This window comes from Bombyx mori, chromosome 12 (assembly GCF_030269925.1).
Source record: "Bombyx mori chromosome 12, ASM3026992v2".
Lineage (NCBI taxonomy): Eukaryota > Metazoa > Arthropoda > Insecta > Lepidoptera > Bombycidae > Bombyx > Bombyx mori.
Window position 1 is genome coordinate 5,579,439 of NC_085118.1, and position 20,433 is coordinate 5,599,871.

At 32.6% G+C, this 20,433-nt stretch overlaps 2 protein-coding genes and 1 long non-coding RNA gene across 3 annotated transcripts in view; 2 read left to right on the forward strand and 1 right to left on the reverse strand.

Moving 5' to 3' along the window:
- The first annotated feature begins 407 nt into the window (after positions 1 to 407).
- LOC134199829 (uncharacterized) lies at positions 408 to 1,961 on the forward strand. The gene is made up of 3 exons (XR_009974470.1): positions 408 to 480; positions 1,125 to 1,218; positions 1,865 to 1,961. It is a non-coding gene; the product is annotated as an uncharacterized LOC134199829 (long non-coding RNA).
- Positions 1,962 to 7,013: 5,052 nt separating this feature from the next.
- The window catches only part of LOC732975 (muscular protein 20), a gene marked incomplete at its 5' end in the record, with an annotated part of 40,502 nt that continues 27,082 nt past the window's right edge, over positions 7,014 to 20,433 (forward strand). The window contains 1 exon segment of the mRNA NM_001046972.1: positions 7,014 to 7,134. Within this exon segment, the coding sequence (NP_001040437.1) occupies positions 7,111 to 7,134 (24 nt within the window).
- LOC101738753 (circadian clock-controlled protein daywake) lies at positions 8,146 to 18,235 on the reverse strand. The gene is made up of 6 exons (XM_004929405.5): positions 18,062 to 18,235; positions 15,058 to 15,150; positions 12,256 to 12,403; positions 9,337 to 9,470; positions 9,114 to 9,263; positions 8,146 to 8,398 (listed from the first exon to the last, which is right to left on the reverse strand). Exons 1-6 carry the CDS (start codon positions 18,129 to 18,131, stop codon positions 8,211 to 8,213), a joined length of 783 nt encoding a protein of 260 aa, XP_004929462.1. The 5' UTR covers positions 18,132 to 18,235; the 3' UTR covers positions 8,146 to 8,210.

Below are 20,433 nucleotides of genomic sequence, written 5' to 3' on the forward strand. Positions count from 1 at the left end.
TTAAAAAAGGAAATTATTATCTAGAATTATCAGCTAAGTCGTCTTTACTCAAATAAAAAATATCTTCTCTTATCGTATACATGATTGTTGTTATTTTTACAAAATTTTCGTATTAAGTGACATCTGTTGATGAATAGTCCAAATAATACATCCACTCGTAGATTGTAGTTCGCCCGTTATCTGTAAGATGACACTGTAATACAATATTTAACACAAACTTCTAGCACACTCATGTAATCCTGGTACTTGGCGATCACAACCGCCTGCTCCAGATTCTCTACCAGCCGGCCAACGTTCCAAACGTTCCATTCCAAACAAAACCCACATCTACAATGAGTCATCGGCACATTTTCTACCGTTTCCCATGTTTTCTTTCTCACTCTTTTGCACTTGCTATTATTATCATCGGTATGACAAGAATGCAAGGAACATAGAATGGCTTGTTCGTCGAATTGCTCGTACTAAGAAAAGAAAATGGAGGTTTGTGATATTGCATACTTTTAATGTAGCGATTTGTTTGTTTAAAATAAATAACATTATTTTTAAATAAAATATATTATATTTTGACGGTGTAGATAACGTAATTATAAAATCAAAATGGATACCTAATAAATAGGTATTTAAAGTAAATAAATAAATATTTTTCCGCGGCGACATACAGAAATGAAAAACGTATGTAGATATTGTTTTTATTTTATTTATGAAAACGTAACTATTGTTCGTTTTGGTCTGTTTGTTTGTCCGCAATAATCACCAAAACAGCTCACTGCCAAGACAATTTTACCAAAGAATGCTTTTTGATTACGTTTTCGTCCCAGTAACTTTGTCGGTTTGGCGTCAAAATCTAAAAGTCCGTTTAGTACCTTCTCCATTTTGATTGTTCATTATGGAGAAACGAGCTTACGGCCCACTTAGTAATAATTGGATATCGGAGTCCAAAGATAACATGATATGACTGCTACCAACCATTTCAACTCCTTTGAGCTCGCCATTGTGTCGTGACGTACCACCATCCATATGACGTACCACCACAAAATTCCGAGTGTGGATCGCTCGTACAATACTCATATAGCACTACTGTCCATTCTCGGTTGAATTCACTTAACCATTTCTTTTTGTCTTAGTAGTTAGACGAGCGTAACAGTGGTGACGAAGCCGAATGGTACTTGGCAAAAAGGGCCTCTGGAAGACCGTGGATGTTCGCAGTAGTTCTAGCTAGTAAGTCTCTGTTTCGTTTCTAAGCTGATAACCTTGAGAGGCTATGTCAGCGTAACTGGACGAGTAGGTAAGCTCACGGGACTCAAACCGGAAGTGTTGCTAAGACTGGCCCTAGCAAGAGCAATGCTTCGCAGAATCTACTACCGGATCGGAAACGCGACCTCCCCTGGCTGAGCCTTGCTCGTCCACCTGCCCTGGTGATACTGGAAAGGCCTCCGGGCCACCAGTAATATTTCAATCATAAAAAAAACACGACCCACTTTGAAGATCTGGCGAGAAACTCAGTGGGCTGTGTCTATGGGTTAATTTACTCGTCGAGCCCTTCGTCGCCAGCGACGGGTTTGGCGAGGACGGTGACCGGTGCTTGAGGTACATAAAAGCACCGTTAACGGATCGGGAGGACACGTAATGACGTATTTAGTTCAGATTGTTTACCATTCGGTCCACAGGATCGGGGATGCTGTTTCTGTGGTGAACAGTGCGATGGTAAAGAAGTAACGAAAAAGAACTCAAATAATTCCACCGACCCCTTTCCCTTTACTCACTAGAATTGGTTGGACAGTGCTATTCTACTCTACTCTTCATCACAGAGCTTCAGAGATTCAACTTCCTATGGACTATAAATTGTTGTTTTTAATCATTTCAGGTCTAGACTATTCAAGTTTGCTCCAAGAACCTTTTCCTCAAGATTTTATATTTTAAGTCCACTAATGGATTTGCGCCAATAGATTTTATTTACCAAAGTAGTCGTTTATTTTATTACGGACTAGCTTTCCACTCGCCGCTTCGCCTACACTTTAAACCTTAAAACTCATATCTCAAGGTGGCATTTGCGTTGTAGATGTCTATGGGCTCCGGTAACCACTTAACACCAGGTGAGATGTGAGCTCGTCCACCCATTTATGCAATAATAAAAAAAATAAAAAAATAAACTTCGCGTTGTTATCAATGGCTTGAAAAGTAACCCATATTTTTTCATAATACAGACTATTTTCTGAATTTCGTTAGAATCAGCTTAGTTATTTGGGCGTAAAAACGTAACAGACAGACAGAATTACTTACATATTTGCTATGCAGCTTCTAGCATGATATAACAGTATAAGAGTTAATTCCGAAAATCTTTAAATAATGTTTGTGCTCTCTAAAATCTTTGTCTCTCTGTGTCTACTTGTCAATACTTTCCGGAGATGTGTGCTAACAAACAAACAGACAGACAAAAAATAATTTTAATTCGATTATTTATGTTCTATTACTTTTCTTTAATTACCCACCTTTCTATTTTTATTACTTCTCTTCAATCTAATTATTCACCAAATGCTACTATTTTATTGTATTTATATTGTGACTAAGAAAATCCGATTCGTAGTCGCTACTTCACCCAAGTCTGATCGACTTTCTCGCTTAGTGATAAACGATCCGGCTGCCGATTCCGGCCGGAGTCAGTACCGGAGCCGGTGTCAGTGGTTTGTTCTGATCTCGTATATGTTAGTAACCGTAACACAACATAAAATCGTAAGCCGCGTAACTGTTAACCTTAACTCCAGCGCCACTTCTCATACCTTGATAACACTATAATAGGACATGCATGAACAAAACATGGAAACATTCTAGAAATTTACGTAACCGACAATATGATAAATGTTTTTTTATTTATTTTTAAAATAAGAACATCAATGTCGTTCTGATAATTACGAACTTTGACGAATTTAAGAGTGACGATGGAAGCAAGAAGCGCTCGAACGTATTGAATGATTTTCTGTAGGACGGAGATATTTCCAACCAGATTACTCATATTCTATTCCTGTAGTCAAATAACGTGAGCAATCTTGAACCGTGGAGGCTGATCGCTGAGTAAAAGAAACAAGATAACACACGAGTCATATGTCCTTCAAAAACGATGTGGCCAGAATTTAAATACAATAAAATTTTCTACATAAAATATTTTTCAAAACTCGAAACATTAACGGTGAACCTAAGCAATAATTATAGACAATAATTTAGAAAATAGCCTTCATAAGTTTCATAGTTTCATAAAATTTGCGCTATGGTAAATAAAAACGAATGAAGTACAGTAGTTAGTAGCTCGGTCGCAATAACAGCGATGTACGAACGTGTTGCAACAAACAATGCAGAAATGTAGAGTGACGTCACACGCGTTCGGTGCAAAGTGCATGTATGCAGCTCAACCTCTTAGTATTTATGACAGCCTGGTGCGCGTTCCTTTTGCAGCCGACACCAAAGAGGCCCTATCCCCTTTGAGCACACCCTTCTGTGGGTCATTCATTGTGCATACACGGTCATTCACTGTGCTGACCTCTAAGTGATATTTTTGTTAATACATACATTTAATACTTCTCATTAATGTAATTTAGATTGTTATTTATTACTCGTATTATTTTATAAATACAATTCAATGCAAGTTTAATATTTATATAATTTTAAGCTTTTTTTAAACCTCAACCAACACCCATGGAAAGTGGTTAGTGCATTAATAAAAAAAAATACAGATTTGTTATCTTCAATTTTTATATCGATTATTATCAGAAATACGAAAAGACTTTTTATCGAAAATCTCTATAAATATATGTACATTTTATTATCAGTGACTTATAAAATGTTCAGAGAGAGCTAGCTAGCTGCACTTGCAAGGCGGTGCAACAAGTTATCTTACCAGGAACTCGTGGTACAAGGATATCAGAAAAAGCAAGCGGTTAAACGATGCAGTGCATAATGCAACTGATACTATAAGTAGCTATAACAATATTCAAATATATTTACACGCTCTCAATAATAATATGGATACATGTATTATACATATATAATATCTTATCGCCATTAATCACATTGTCAGTCAAGCTGCGGAGCGTATGTAAACTAGAGATAATAATTATTTTAGAGAAACGAAAATATGTTTCTTGTTTTAAAAATGAACTAGAGGTCCCGCAGTAGTCGAAATTCGACTATAATTAATTGGAATTGCAAGTTTGTACACTATTATGATTGTATTTTATACTTCTATAATCACAAATTTCGCCAAGGCTACACTATAAAAAAATATTAATAAGGACAAACAATATTTAATCTCAATTTGACAACAGACGTCAAGAACAAAAGTTTGACAATAAATAGTATGCATGCGTGTGTGCGTCAAATACATGGTATGTAGTGTGTGTTATGTTTTCTTTATTGATTTAATGTATCTTTTATGCATTATTTTAAAAAAATATTAGTATTGTGCACTTCTTCTCTGTATTCTCTATAAGTGTGGAAAATTTCATACTCCTCCGTCCGCGCAATTTTCGTAAAAAGGGATACAAAGTTTTTGCTTCACGTATTAATATATAGATAAGTAGGTGTGGCTTAAATATCTGATTACCAGATCATTTAATCTCAAAAAAAAAGTTTGTTCTTTTACATTGACGAGTATTTTCTAGAAAATTTAGCATACAACTGTTATTAGGTTATCTGTCAGATATTTTTTTCAATGGTCGCTGTGTGATAAGTGCTCATTTTTATTTAATCTCTCCTCACCCTCAGTATTATTACTATTTCAGAAAGCTCTCATAGCATCGGATAGCAATAAAAGTAGTTTTCGATTCGGTTTCTCATAACCTAATGCAAAATATTTAAACGTCCGATGGTGGTGCGATTTTAAAATTGAGATGATAAAAAGATTCTTAATATGTATATTATTATATAGACTCCAGTATCTCAAATATTAAGTGTATAATCTTTGCTCCGGTAATTACTTAACACCAGGTGGATCTTCAGCTTACCTATCCATTTAAGCAAAAAAAAACCGTACTGTACAAACCTTGATTAGAAATATAAAAATAGGAATATGCATATTGAATACGCAAGGATGAAGTGTATATACTATAGTCATGAAGATTTTCATTCTGGATCGGTATTCGCAATTTAAGACCATTTAAAATTTCAATAGTCTTGATAATAAAATGATCAATGATAAAATCTCTTGTGTCTGTTTTAACAAACAAAAAAAGTTTTGTGGTCAATTCCCAGCTCTTCAGCTATGTCTTAACTACTGATATGCCGATCTTGCTCCACTTTTTCAAAAATGGCATCCATTTTATCCGTAATATGGCAACCAGAGCGACAGAGCAATCTTTGACATCAAAATTTCCGGATTGAAAACGCTTAAACCAAATGTGTGCTACTCTCACAGACATTGCACTAGGTCCATAAACATCGCAAAATTTGTACGCGGCTTGCGTTGCATTTTTACCTTTTTTGTAGTAAAATTTTAAAATGTATCGAATTTATTCATTAGAATCACTTATCTTGACAGTACGAAAAATAAGTAAAAAATTCCACATTTTCCTAAATTGAATTTGGAATTATCTTCTTTAAAATTTAAACTTTTATTGATATTAAAACCAGCCAGATACAGTAGTATAGCCAAAGAGACTTTATTACAAGTTCATACATACTATAAGGATAATAATATGGAATAATGCTTAGGAATCAATAATTTTTTACCGGGTTCAACTAAACATTAATTGCTTTATTATCTAACTATATGCAACGTTGTGATCAAATTGAAACGTTTACTAGAAATTTCTTTACAAAATTTAAAGCCTTTGTGAACAGATCACTACATAGTATAAAACAAAGTCGCTTTCTCTGTCCCTATATGTATGCTTAAATCTTTAAAATTACGCAACGGATTTTGATGCGGTTTTTTTGATAGATAGAGTGATTGAAGAGGAAAGTTTATATGTATAATAACATCCATAAAAATCAATAATAAATTACAGTTTCCGAAGCGAAGCTAGGGCGGGTTGCTAGTTCTACTATATAAAAGCGCCAGCGTGAAGTTTTAACGACGAACATGAAAATGTTTAGCCTCGTTCCAGTTACAAAGCATTTGCTGACTATAAATAACTCGATCTGGTTAAATATCACATCATCGGGTGTCGACTTTTACTTTGCTTTAGTTTCCAAATAAGAATTAGAAATTATCGAATAATTTCATACGTACAATGAATGTCTAGTTGATACCAAAACCTTAAGGATTAAATGTATAATCTTTAGTGCAAAATTATATTTAAAAAATAAATAAACAAGTTAATAGTATAACAGAAATTGGTAACTAGATATAACTACAATTTTCTGCATTAAAGCTTTTTGGTGATAGGTTTTAAATTTAAATATTTACAATTGCTATTTTATTGTGAATTAATTTTCAATTGTCGGTTTTACTTGAGGTGTATTCGTTTTATTGAAAGACAAAGAAATTATATTAAAACATACATAAGATATTTATTTAACCAACAAAACAGCAATAGTAATTTTCGGAAAGTATTTTTATTATTTTTGATTACTTCTTCGAAAGAATGCCTTTTTATTTACATTTTTCGTTGTGAACATTTTCACTATGCACAACTTAGGTTTTCCAACTGAACAAACCTCATAGTTTAAATTTTTTTTGAATAATAAATAATACTAAAAAAATATATTTTCAGCATGATGTTTTTAAAAGTGGACAAATATAAAGAAATACCATAGCACGCGCAAGTAGTTCACAAATTAAGTAGAGCCACCGCAATCCACTCAAACGTCATTTAATTCAGTAGGTACGTACCTACATGTTGCAGACATGAAAGGAATCATTTTAAAATAGCCGAAAGACCACGTAAGGGGATATTTCGGTCGGTATAGTTGCAGGTCTCTGTTTCATCTCGTTCGCGCTCGTATTTACGCCAATAGAGATTTGCTGGTGTATAAAACACGTCATTCTAGTGAGAAGAGCTTATTTTGTGCTCAACTTTGGTGAGAGTGCCATCTAGTGAAAACAGCGCGAAACACCAGTGTGTGTTCATTGTGAATATTATTATATTGTGATAATTTGAAAAATCCTCTTCTATCAAAATGCCCGGACGTCCTATTTGGCAGGTAGGCCATAATACCGATAATCGGTGTCAGTTTTATGTTTTGTTTCCATAAAGTCGAACTAGCTACTATTTCTTTCAATTTATGATTATAGTTGACACTATTATAGTATTATAATCTTCTAGGTTACGAAAATTAATCTTTAAATATATTTTCGTTCATGTAACAAGAAAGTTCTAACATTTTTCTTTGCACAAAAGGTAGCTTAAAGCATAATTTTAAAGATATCTTGAGTATATTCTACTTTATCTGCTACAAATTCGGTTTGATAGTACTTCGCATTAAAAATAAAATAGATTCTAAAATTTTCAATGCTTCTGACTCACTTTTTCAGTATTAAACGTAGGTACCTGAAATAACAGGTGTGATAAACAACGCTCTTCTAAAATTTGCGTTTTGGCAATACGCCAAATCGTATTATTTCACTTCTGTATAATGTTCTGTTATCAAACATTTTTCTAGAATATTATAAATCTGATAATAATATATGCTACATCTTTAAACTACAGCAACAGATACTGCTGATATTATTTTGATAGTAATTAATAAAAACAGAAAACGCGTTCCTCTAATTCTATCTAATTACTATTTCGACAATTTGACAGTTTGGTACACGCAGCGGGTGTATGTATAAACGAATAATTTATAATAATTACCAATCAATGAAATGTTTGCTGTATCTATAATTTTCTACTGTTTTATTTTGTTGTAACCTTGAAAGACGAATAAATACGTTTCATTGCTCAAAAGATAAGTAAATTATTTTATTTTAAGCAGGCGTGGATTAACTTTATTCTCTCTAGCGACATTAGGGGAAAGCGTTTTGTTTATTTGATAAATAAAAACAATCGGTTCAAACGCTATAACGTAATACACTAAAGGAAAAGCAGTGTTTTTCATTCCACGCCAATGTATGTAGATTCAACTAGGTAAATATATTTGAAAATAATATGATAAGAATACTTTTGTAGTATCATTTTAGGATAAAGGTCAGGAGTAAAAAAATAATAGAAAAACTTATTATTATTATATTTACATTCCTATTTTCAAATTAAATAATTTCTAATTTAACTTTATAACTAGAAAGCGTCTTCGAGTTTTTTATTTTTGTTTTTCACGTCGCCGATCAAAAAATTGGCCGGTAAATTGTGGAACAGCGTTTGCGTGAAACCTAATAGAATGTCTTCTATAGTTTTTGATAGGATTGGCCGCAGAGATTCAGAAACAGGCCTCCAGTTCTCGTTAAGATATGCATTGGTGCTTTCCTCTGAAAATATAAAAGTATAATAAAAGGATACGTTATGCTAGAATTATTTAAAAATAAACAACAACACTTCAACAAAAGAACATCAATAGGGATCAGTTTAGTTTAAAAAATAAGTTTAATAGTAATAATTAATATAGATAATGTATTCCTAGCGATTCCTTAAAAACGTTTAAAATTCAGCTATCAGTCCTAATTTAACAATTGAAATTATTGATTACATAAAACTTATTTACCAATAATCATTACCTACAAAAAAAAATTAAATACTTATCAATAAATTTTATTCACTACAGTCGAATGTTTTATTAAAATTAATGTTTTTCTTTTATTTTTTCACAAAAATAGGTTTTGAGAAAATTCTTTTTAACGATAAAACTCTTTGATTGCTCTCAAAAGTATTTAGGTTAGTAATTAGGAGACCCCAAATCAGCTAGATAACTTCTTTTTGCTTTTTTCCGGAGGAAAAGAATGTCCGTTCCTCGTAGACATTTAACGTCTCAACGTTGCAATTTGTAACACTCTAGTACCAGGAGACCATATAATACAAGATGTGGCTGCAACGAGACAGTGCCATCTGTGATTACTTTGCGTCAACTATTTGGTTATATCTCCTACTCGATAATAGATGTCTCCCGCCGTTTCTTGCAAACGATAGTTGTTTAAATGCATATTTTTTTATATCTATGTAACAATAAATCTAATAAATTAAATTTACCCAAAGATTGGATGCCGTCAAAGAGATTATTCATGCGCAGCTTCAATCCACCTATTGAATATTTAACGTGAGCTGCAGTGACATTGAAAAATACAAAGCCGTCCTTTTCATACAATTTGATATCACTCACGATGTCTATTGTCATGTTACCTAAAACAAAAAAGCTTATTTTTTTTCATATCAAAATTATTTAAATTTTTCTATTAACTGCTATGTTACCCACTTGGTTCAAACCAGCATTTTCCTCGGCCGACCAAAGGTATTACTAGAATTTTTCCTTTTAAATCATACGTGCCTTCTATTCTAATTTTAGGCACACGTACTTTAGTATAAAAGTCATAGGTTTTGCTGTCAACCCTGAAAAAAAAAACTCAATAATATACTAGACCTGTCACAAGCCACAGACAATATACTAAAATATTTCTAATATAAATTAATCTCGGGTTTATTGTTTGCATTTATCTTAGATGTTTTGAATACTGTAGTTTTCGTGGTCAGGGACAACTGACGACACTGTTTGGAAACATATTTATGTCGAGAGTTAATCTTCTATTTTCAGTTAAATTTCTAAAACAACACAATTAATAAATGATACAGCGTTATCAACTAAGACCCGTGTAGACCGTTAAGTCGCTAGTTGGGCAATATTAATAATAATTTGGGGCACATTTGTAATGAACATTTTTAAACAATGAAGAATAAAGAAGAATATTAATGCGGGAAAAATACACGTTTTTTCCCCACTTCGTTATGTACTATTTAAGAAAACACGTTCACATACGTTTAGTGCAAACAATATAATAGTTTAATTGTAGATTAAATATCTTAAAAATCTACTTTTGCTCCAAAAATTTACATATTTACTATTATTACCTATTACATTACATACATAAATTTATATTGAAGCATATTACGGTCATTGTAAAATCAAAGAGCTCAAACGTACGGGAAGTTATGTTAATAGCCCGAGAGCCCGTGGGATCTACCTGTATGTATTTGACCAGACCTGAATTTTCGTACATTGAGACCCCTATACCTACCATGCATGAGGTGGGGACTCACTAAGCTCAAAGTGATCGACGCGCCGAGCGCTCAGGTAGGACAGGTACCGATTTTGACGGATTTTAAATCCATTTGACCACGTCTGCCGTTTTGAAATTTTGAAAATATATGATTATTATTATCGGAAAATAAGAATGGCAGACCATTATCGTGCATTTTACTTTGTGGCAGACCACTTTGAAAATGCTAAATTGCATTGAAAATGCAACATTTTGAAAGTAATTGACTAGATCTGCCATTGATTTAATAATATGTTGTTTATTATAGTCTTAAAAACTTATATTGATCACGGCAGACCTCTACATTGCGTACATACATCAACATATAATAAAATCTTAGCTACTACCCGGCCAGATGTATATTATGTTTTCCGTTCACTGTTTTAGAGGAATATAATTTACTTGCGATTTACTTTAGCAATGTATTTACCGAAATTAATATTTTTTTATATTCTATATACTAAACTTCATTAGTTAGACAATTAAGAAGTGAATTTTTTATGGAATAATTATAAATAATACGGTATAATGCTGATCAAAAAATAATTCAATTCCTCATTTTTATCATTCAACATTTAACTTGCCAGCTATACAATGCCAAAAAATCTAGTGATGTAGATGATGGAAGGTTCCAGCTATTCGTTAGCAACTATAAATATTCAGACATCAATGAAAATTATAGAAAAAAAAATCAAAAATTTGAGGCAAGCTCAATACCACCGCATAAGAGTGAGCTTTATCAACAACTTTTGAGGGCCCACTATATTTCTTCTATTTGGAGAAATGCTTACAAAAAGCAACTAACAACTTTAGACCCATTGGAGTATGGTTGGATTGAGCAGGACAACATATATGCCTTCAAAGGGTTCGAAGGTGACCAACTTCCATATTTTGTGAGTGACTTAATCACCAATGTTCCTGGTAAGTTGATAACAATTCTTTCTCGAACATGTTCAGATGAATTTACGTTCATTTTACAATTTATGTTTTATTTTTGCAGTATTCGATTCAATGGTTGATGAAGACGAGTCGCCTAACGATAAAGATGACTCCGATGATGATGATGATGAATGAAGATTGATATATATATATATATATATATATATATATATATATATATATATATATATATATATATATATATATATATATATATATATATATATATATATATATAATATGTAATGCATGCATGATATATTTTTTTAACTGATTTAATACTTTTAAATTTTGTCTTGACGAAATAAAAATGAGGAATTGAATTATTTTTTGATCAGCATTGTACCGTATTATTTATAATTATTCCATAAAAAATTCACTTCTTAATTGTCTAACTAATGAAGTTTAGTATATATAATATAAAAAAATATTAATTTCGGTAAATACATTGCTAAAGTAAATCGCAAGTAAATTATATTCCTCTAAAACAGTGAACGGAAAACATAATATACATCTGGCCGGGTAGTAGCTAAGATTTTATTATATGTTGATGTATGTACGCAATGTAGAGGTCTGCCGTGATCAATATAAGTTTTTAAGACTATAATAAACAACATATTATTAAATCAATGGCAAATCTAGTCAATTACTTTCAAAATTTTGCATTTTCAATGCAATTTAGCATTTTCAAAGTGGTCTGCCACAAAGTAAAATGCGCGATAATGGTCTGCCATTCTTATTTTCCGATAATAATAATCATATATTTTCAAAATTTCAAAACGGCAGACGTGGTCAAATGGATTTAAAATCCGTCAAAATCGGTACCTGTCCTACCTGAGCGCTCGGCGCGTCGACCACTTTGAGCTTAGTGAGTCCCCACCTCATGCATGGTAGGTATAGGGGTCTCAATGTACGAAAATTCAGGTCTGGTCAAATACATACAGGTAGATCCCACGGGCTCTCGGGCTATAATTATTGTATTAAAAAATACAACATCACATTATTATGGGACTGCTGGCAACGCTCACTCATCTGCTTCCATAACAATAAGAAAACGCTAATATGTTTTTTTTTTTGACGCCGCCATTGAAACAATCGTCCAAAGTACTAGGGACACATAATTAGAAAGAGTTATTACTCACTGACTCATCAATACTTCAGTTTTTCCGAATCCAGTGACTGTGACATTATCCAGAGCTGCATTGACATTTACAGGACCCTCTCCTTGCAAAATTCTTATTTTCGGAATATTTAATGGGTCTAGTGGAGGCATACCTATTTCCGGTAGACCTGTAAACGGAAAGAGAATTTTGGCTAATTTATAATTCAATCATTCATATTGAAAACAAAACGGTTGTGTTACATGCACTAAAACTAACTAAATCGTCTTATAAATATATCGCTATGTATAATTTTTAGTTTTAGCATGCATATTTGCTTTGCTATTGCATATTCATAAGGTAAAGACAAGAGCGTAGGTTACTGTAGTGCTATAGACATTTCATCTCCTGGTTTACTTTGAATTAATAGGACTCCAAACATGGAGGCATGTCGTATACATACTTAAAACTTTTTTACGGTATAATCTACGGACTGGGGTCATTGACAACGAAAACTGTATAGTATTTTAAACGTCAGAAATTATATAATGATAATAAAAAACCCGAGAGACAATAAAAAGCCTTAGAAATTCTTACATTTATAAGGAAACTAATAATAACTTACGTTATGCAACTATTAGATGCTGTCTACTATTTTGTCAGTACAAAAACACATAAACATAGGATTATTATCTGTAAAAACATTTCCTTATAAACAAAAATTAACTTATATTTGTATAAAGCGATTTTGTTAATTTTTATGCGTGTATTGTAAACTTTAACTTTCAATATTTGATATTCATAGGAAGATATTTTCTGAACGGTAAGTGTATTTTAGACTGCAAAACACGGTTGATGAGATATTGTAGTTGAGGATTCTGTGAAGAGCTGTAGTTTTAACTGTGATTTGCGTCTGTCTATACAATTAAATAAAATAGTTTATAAATGATATACAAATGACAAGAGCAATGGTCCAAAACCGATCAGCATTGTTGAACAAACTGGTCAGCAATAAAAGGCGATCCGGTTTGTTGAGATCTGAATTCAGGTCACGGTAATTCAACATCAACATAGTAAATTATGGAACAAATTGAGGCTACAAATTTGATCAAGTACTGACTACACATTGTCTGTACGTAATTACAATTTTGAATCGCATACTTTGATCTATTGTTATACTGAACTTGATTTTTATTTAACTTAAAAATCAAAGCAAATAACAGGCTATAGAATTATAATTTTATTAGGAAGAAACTGTGTCATATTATCTGATCTCTTGCAGTCGTCGCGGTGTGATGAAGAAATAGCGCTTTCGCTTTCCGCAAGTTATGTACAAATATTTCGTAATTGAGGCTACATGGCTAGCCCGCTGGATTGTGAACCTATCGCTTTTAATCCTTACAGTAGCTGTGTTGTCAATATGATGATTGATATTTTAAAAAATCATGAGAAAGTGTTATCAAAATGACTTCGCATTGGTTCGTTGGTCGCCTAGTGACGGCCAGAAAGAATAACTACCAGGATGATGTTTCTCAGAGAGTTAGCAGAGTCATCTAATTTATATATATTTATGTATATGTATTTATTTAAGAATGCGTATTTGTATCTATAAATATTATGTATGTTTATATATACACATAATATGTTTAAGTAATATCACTATCACACTACACCTGCCAAGGTTCATCTCTGCACTCCCCTAAGGTAGACTGTCAGAGAATGCCTATGGAATCAAGTCCGCCTTTATACTGTCTAGTATATAAAGTTATAAATAAATAAATAATAATGTTGAAAATATTAATGGACAGACAGAAAGTACAAATCTAAACATTAAGATAAATAAATTCATTAATATATAAAAATAAAAACTTCAGTTTAATTAATGTTTGAAAATAGTCAAGAAGATCTTTTGACAACTAAATAGTAATAGGATTGCAGCATCATCAAAGAGGTTAGTTTCTTGATTTAGAATAGTCGTTTGCCGCCCGTTTCGCCTTGTGCAATACCAGGCGACTTTAGACCAGTAGCGAATATTTGACTCATAAGCTTCTAATGTAAATGTGTATTGTGAATGTCAATATTTTCTACCACACTAATAGTAAATCATTTGTTTGTTGTAAACAAATAGTTTTCGGATATTACAAGAATAATGTGGACCCGAAATAACTCCATAAAATGTTTATAACCAATTAACTTTAATCCGTTTTATCTCTATGAAGAAAAGATATCCTGAAGATCATTTCACACTATTTTTATATTTGGATATGTGAAGAGATATTGCGATCTGTCCATTTCAACTATACACATTTCTTCTTCTCAGTCGTACACTCCTGGCGGAGTGGTCGTGGTTACGTATGTCTTAATGCTTGGTTGCGGCTTTTGACTTCTCCATCTCTTCCTATTTGTGGCGGTACGCGTACATTCAGTAAGAGAACACTTTGTAGATGACTTAATCACGTCTATCCACTTTGTGGATGATCGGCCGCGAGAGCGTTGACCGTCTACTCTTCCTTGAACCACTAAGCATTTCAATGAGATTTCATTACGAATTATGGTAGGTGGATTACTGGTAGGATTACTGGTGGTAGGACCTCTTGTGAGTCCGCACGGGTAGGTACCACCGCCTTGCCTATATCTGCCGTGAAGCAGTAATGCGTTTCGGTTTGAAGGGTGGGGCAGTCGTTGTAACTATACCGAGACCTTAGAACTTATATCTCAAGGTGGATGGTGCATTTACGTTGTAAATGTCTATAGGCTCCAGTAACCACTTAACACCAGGTGGGCTGTGAAGTTCGTCCACCCATTAAGCAATAAATAAATAAAAATTAAATACTATACACATACCTGGCCCCAAAGCATCGAATAGTTTCTGTACAGCATCACGAGAACAATCATCGAACTCGGGGTCACTTTTCAAGCACGTTTTCACGAAATCCGCTGGAAAATTAACAAAAACTTATTATTAAAACAAAGCTATAATATTATTATTATTATTAAAACAAAGACATGGAAAATAAACAAAGAAAAATAATTATAATAATAAATTGTAGTATTAATAAAGATCATTGATAATCTGTACTTTCACAACAAATTTGGTGTTTTTTGCCCTTATACATAGAGTGTATAATTGTTTTATGGTTAATACTTTCGATCTCGATAGTAAATAAAAGCTTAGATAATAAAGAAAACGATTCTTATTTTTACCAACAAAAATTGCATATTTTGAGTAATAAGTCGAGTTTTCAATTTTAATTCTATTTATGATGGCCATGACCTTTGCCAGATATTTTCCGCTAGGACTACATTACGCCATAATGGTCTGTCTTCGCAGTGCACTTTGCAACACAAGCAATGCTAACCGCAGAACGGATTTGGTCGGACCATCGCAAGGGTTAACGACCCCTCGATGTTCTGGCTTCAATCTTGCAAATTATCATCGCTGTTACCGAAGCGAACATAAATGCATATTTAATAGTAACAATGAATGCCCAATTTACTAATACTTCTACTAATCAGTATGTGAACAATAACAAAAAATAGGAGACACGTCTTATCCTAAAACGGCAATTGTTTGATTTATTCTTAACTAGAGTTTGCCCGCGACTCCGCCCGCGTGGAATAGTTACTTTGGCATAACGCTAAATTTTACTCTCCATTTCATTCACGTAGAAAGTGAAAATATTTTTGAATTGTAGAATGTTAAGGAGCTATTTAAACCCTTATTTTGAAACATTATTTATTGGTGTTTCACTTGTACTTGTCTTACCGTGATATTATATAGCCTATAGCCTTCCTCAATAAATGGGCTATCTGATACTGCAATAATTTTTTAAATCGGATCAGTAATTTCTGAGATTAGCGCGTTCAAACAAACCAACTCTTCAGCTTTATAATCTAATATATAAAATTCTCGTGTCACAATGTTCGTTCCCATACCCCTCCGAAACCGCTTGACCGATTCTCATGAAATTTTTTATGCATATTTAGTAAGCCTGAGAATCGGCTACTATCTATTTTTCATACCCCTAAGTGATTAGGGTTGTCCACCCCTAACATTTTTTTTTTTTTTATTTGACTTTTTTTTTATTATTATGTATTATGTGGTTGAATGAGGTTTTGTTATTTTTATTATATATTCCCTCATCGTTCACAGCACTACATACCTCTTTCACTCATTTGCCACATCCTTACACACTTACAATAAGTTAGTTTTTTTTTCTACACTAGAAATTCCCTAGAAATCTTATATATGGCAAAACAATGTTTGCCGGGTCCGCTAGTATTAGTATAGATCGGTCGTCAAGATAATGGGTACTTCAGATCTATAGAACTTTGATAGCCGTTCATGACATTCACCTGACTGTTACGTAGATTCAATAAAAGTATCAACATAAAAATTTACACAACGTAATAGTAAGGTCACAATTGTTTATCAGGTATTAGGTACTGGCCAATTTATCGTGCACATAAACATTTAGACACAATAACCTATTTAGATAAACGCATGTACATATTAGAACAATACGTTATGATATTTCTGGAACATGTCAATTTTTTAATTATGAGAACGCGAAGAACACGAGGGTTCATGGAAAAATGTTATTCTAAACTCAAATCAGTTTTATTTTGAATTATTACGAGTTTGGTCGAATTAAAACTTCTGGCACTGAGTATGGAGGAATAGCTTGACTTCTCTATATAATGGATATAAATCCATATAAAGAAAATATTGTTTGAACACTGATGATACATAGTTCAATCAACAGATATATTAAAAAAAAGATGTGTGTGATAGGAACGAAGTTCCTTATTATAAAAATATTAATTTTAAGTTCTATTCGAGGTACAAAGAAAATACTTATTCGGGTATACATTTTTTATTATGATTTTTTTATTGATAAAAATAAAAATAAGTAAATTGATGTCAGAGAAATTAAATATTGTTATTTTAAACAAAATTTAATCATAGTCAATAATCTCATAAATAGGAAAAAAAAAAAAATTCTATTATAATTATTAAAATAATAATAACCGTAATCACGTAGACTATACATTAGACACTGTATAGTCATCATACTAAGACTATACATAAATAATAAAAATCTTACGGTACGGACATTTTTTCCTGGTTAGGGTACCCCTAAGGAACTTCGTTCCAAAAAAAATTTATTACACAATTTTTTTTATCTAAACCAGATTCAAAGATGCATCCGTTTCGAGTATTGATTGAATTGACTCTTGATGCTGTATCAAGAGTAAATTCAATCATCAAAAATAGATCAGTTGGAATAGTTTAAGAGATGTAAGATAGAGGCAGTGAGGGCAAAAATTAATTAGGTATGTAGTTCACGAAATATTCCATTCCTTTTTTTTATGGAAATATGTATGATGGTAGTTCTAAAAATAATTTTTCATTCGCTTATTCGTAATTATTATTTGTATAATTTCAATAGTGTATTTAAAATTACTATTTAAAGACTAGGCCACCACTATGAAGTTTTGTAAACGAAAGACCACTCCATGTTTTTGTTGATCTGTTATATGTAGTAGATTCAAGATCAATTTTTTGTCGGCAGCAGTTAGCGTAATTTTCGTGCAAACTATTAAGTTAAGGTAAGAATAAGGGTTTTCATTACAAACAAAAGCGTTCGATCAATTCATAAGATACAAATTTTCACAACGGGCACTCGATTGCAACACACTAAATTCTATAACGGCAATAATCGATTTATGCAACACCAATAGCTTATGAAATCGATTCGAACCGGTGCAGTTCGGTATCGTATTTGTTTATATGCCGGGGCCCGGTAATGTAGGACGCCCGTAAAATGAAGCCAGAGCTACTTACGTTGAGTTCGGAAATAATCAGCACTTGCATGATGGATCACTAATGTCACTATGATGAATTTAAGCTGCATTTTGTCGATTGAACCAGGTGTCGAGTCTGCCTCGAGCAAACAACTCGAGGTGGTATTTCGATACTAAGAGCTCGCGTCGCCGATTCCGATATCACGCAAGAGTCCGCCGGGAGGGGAGTCGTACGCAATTGTTAACTATGTAAATAAAGCTCAAACTTTGCGTTGCTTAAGATAATATTGCTAATAATCTCGTAAACAAACTTGTTTTGGTGTTCAATAGTGTCGTTTTAATATTCAAATTTCATGATCACGGATTACCACTTTTAGATTGCTTCGAAATTTGAGGTTTGCTCCTCCGACACCTTTCATTTTGTTTCTAGATATATATTTTTTAGTTCGAATCATTTGTAAATCGAATGTATCTAACATTTTCAGTTAAGGAAATTATATTATTTGTTATTTTTTATTATCTTCGAAGGCAAACGAGGAAGTGTCCCATCTGATGCGGTTACCGTCGCCCGTGGACATCACCAATACCACAAGTATAATTAAGCCTACCGCTCAAGAGTTTTCACTACTTATTTGAAAAAGAGCATGTCGTATCACTCAAGGGACACTGAGAGGATTGCGCTTCAGAGGTCCTGTTGGGACGTTGCAAAAGTGACCTCTAAAAAAGCATCCCCTAAACGATCCTTTGCACGATTCTGGAAGAATTGAATCTTAAAAAAATAACGAGAATAGGTACGTTAAATGACAATCTACAATTTCCGTCACAGAAAAGAGATTCATAATATCTGCTGGTAATCCGAATACCTATTTAAACAACTACAAAAAAAAACATACAAAAAAGTGAGCACAAATTGGCACAATTTCCTACAAAACCAGTTATTAAGTAGAGTAAATTAGTACCTAACTCGTAACTGTTACATTCGTTCCGTAACATCAATTCCTTGTTTAATAAAACACATGCTTGTGGTAATACTGGTAATCGTATTCATTGTTTAAAATTTGAGCACGGAAAATGAAATATCATGCTTGTTCGAGATCATCACTCTTGGTACGTAATTTGTTTGTTCTATAGATACTTCTGTACCGAAGCTAATAATGCCAAAGGATGCTGTTACCAAATACCTTTTAACTACAATACAGTTTAATGTCGAATTATAGGGCTGCCACTTCGCATTTTGTGAAACTTGTAATATCTAAAGCATCTTTGTGAGTAAGATTTAGTATCACCGTCTTTTTTTTATTAAAGTTTTTCTAGGTTTGATTAATAGTATATCGGCCATTGCAGCATCGACCTTGTATCATTGGTATTCCATTTCCAATGTGTTCCACTAATTTATGATCAATTTAGACAATTTTAAATCAGGCTTGGAGTTTAGTTCTTTTAGCTATTTTATCATCCATGTTCAACATTAGTATGCGTTATGAGTTGGTATGTAGTATTCGTGGCTCGTTATATGAATTATACTACTTAAGTATATTGTATAATGTAATTGCAGTCTTCCAAATTTATTAGCTAATTAAATTTTAGTAGCCCTTAGAAGCTGAATGTATTAAGACGTATATGTTAGTAGAGTTCAAGGTTTTTAGAAAATCTACACTATATAATTGTTCTGTGTTGCTCATTATATACATTTTATGATTTTGAAATGGTGCTGAGATTCGATAAGTGCACAGACATACGTTGAGCGTTTTCAATCCGTTATATTGGTTTATGTTGCATGAAACTCCAACCGAAGATCACACATGCTAAGTATTCTTGAATTAATAAACAAGCATTAATAAAATAATAAATACAAGTCAGTAAGCATTTAAGGCATAATACATAATACAAGCATAATACATTAGCAAGCAAAAAGCGAACAGAATTTCAGACATTTATGAACGAAAAAAAATTACCTTTCTGATTTTTTGTTATAACATTTTCCGCGATCTATAAATTACATTTTCTAAAACTTTTCGCGTGTCTCTTGTGTAATGAAATACAAAAATGGTAAAATTAAGTATCATCATAATGCAAAAACAAACAGCCACCAAAGACCTGAGAAGAATGTATGTATGTTTATGTTTCTTTTTACGCAATATATCTTCTATCTATATACATGTAGTTATATAAAAATGAATTGCTGTTCGTTAGTCTCACCAAAACTTGAAAACGGCTGGACCGATTTGGCTAATTTTGGTCTTGAATTATTCGTAGAAGTTCAGAGAAGGTTTCAAAGGTAGATAAATATGAAAATGCTCGGAATTAAATAAAAATAACAATTTTGTTTTTCCTTTAATGTGTTCCCCGTCGGACGGATTCCTTTTGTTTGTTTTAGCTTTATTTTATACAAAAGTTTAGGTCTTTTATTTA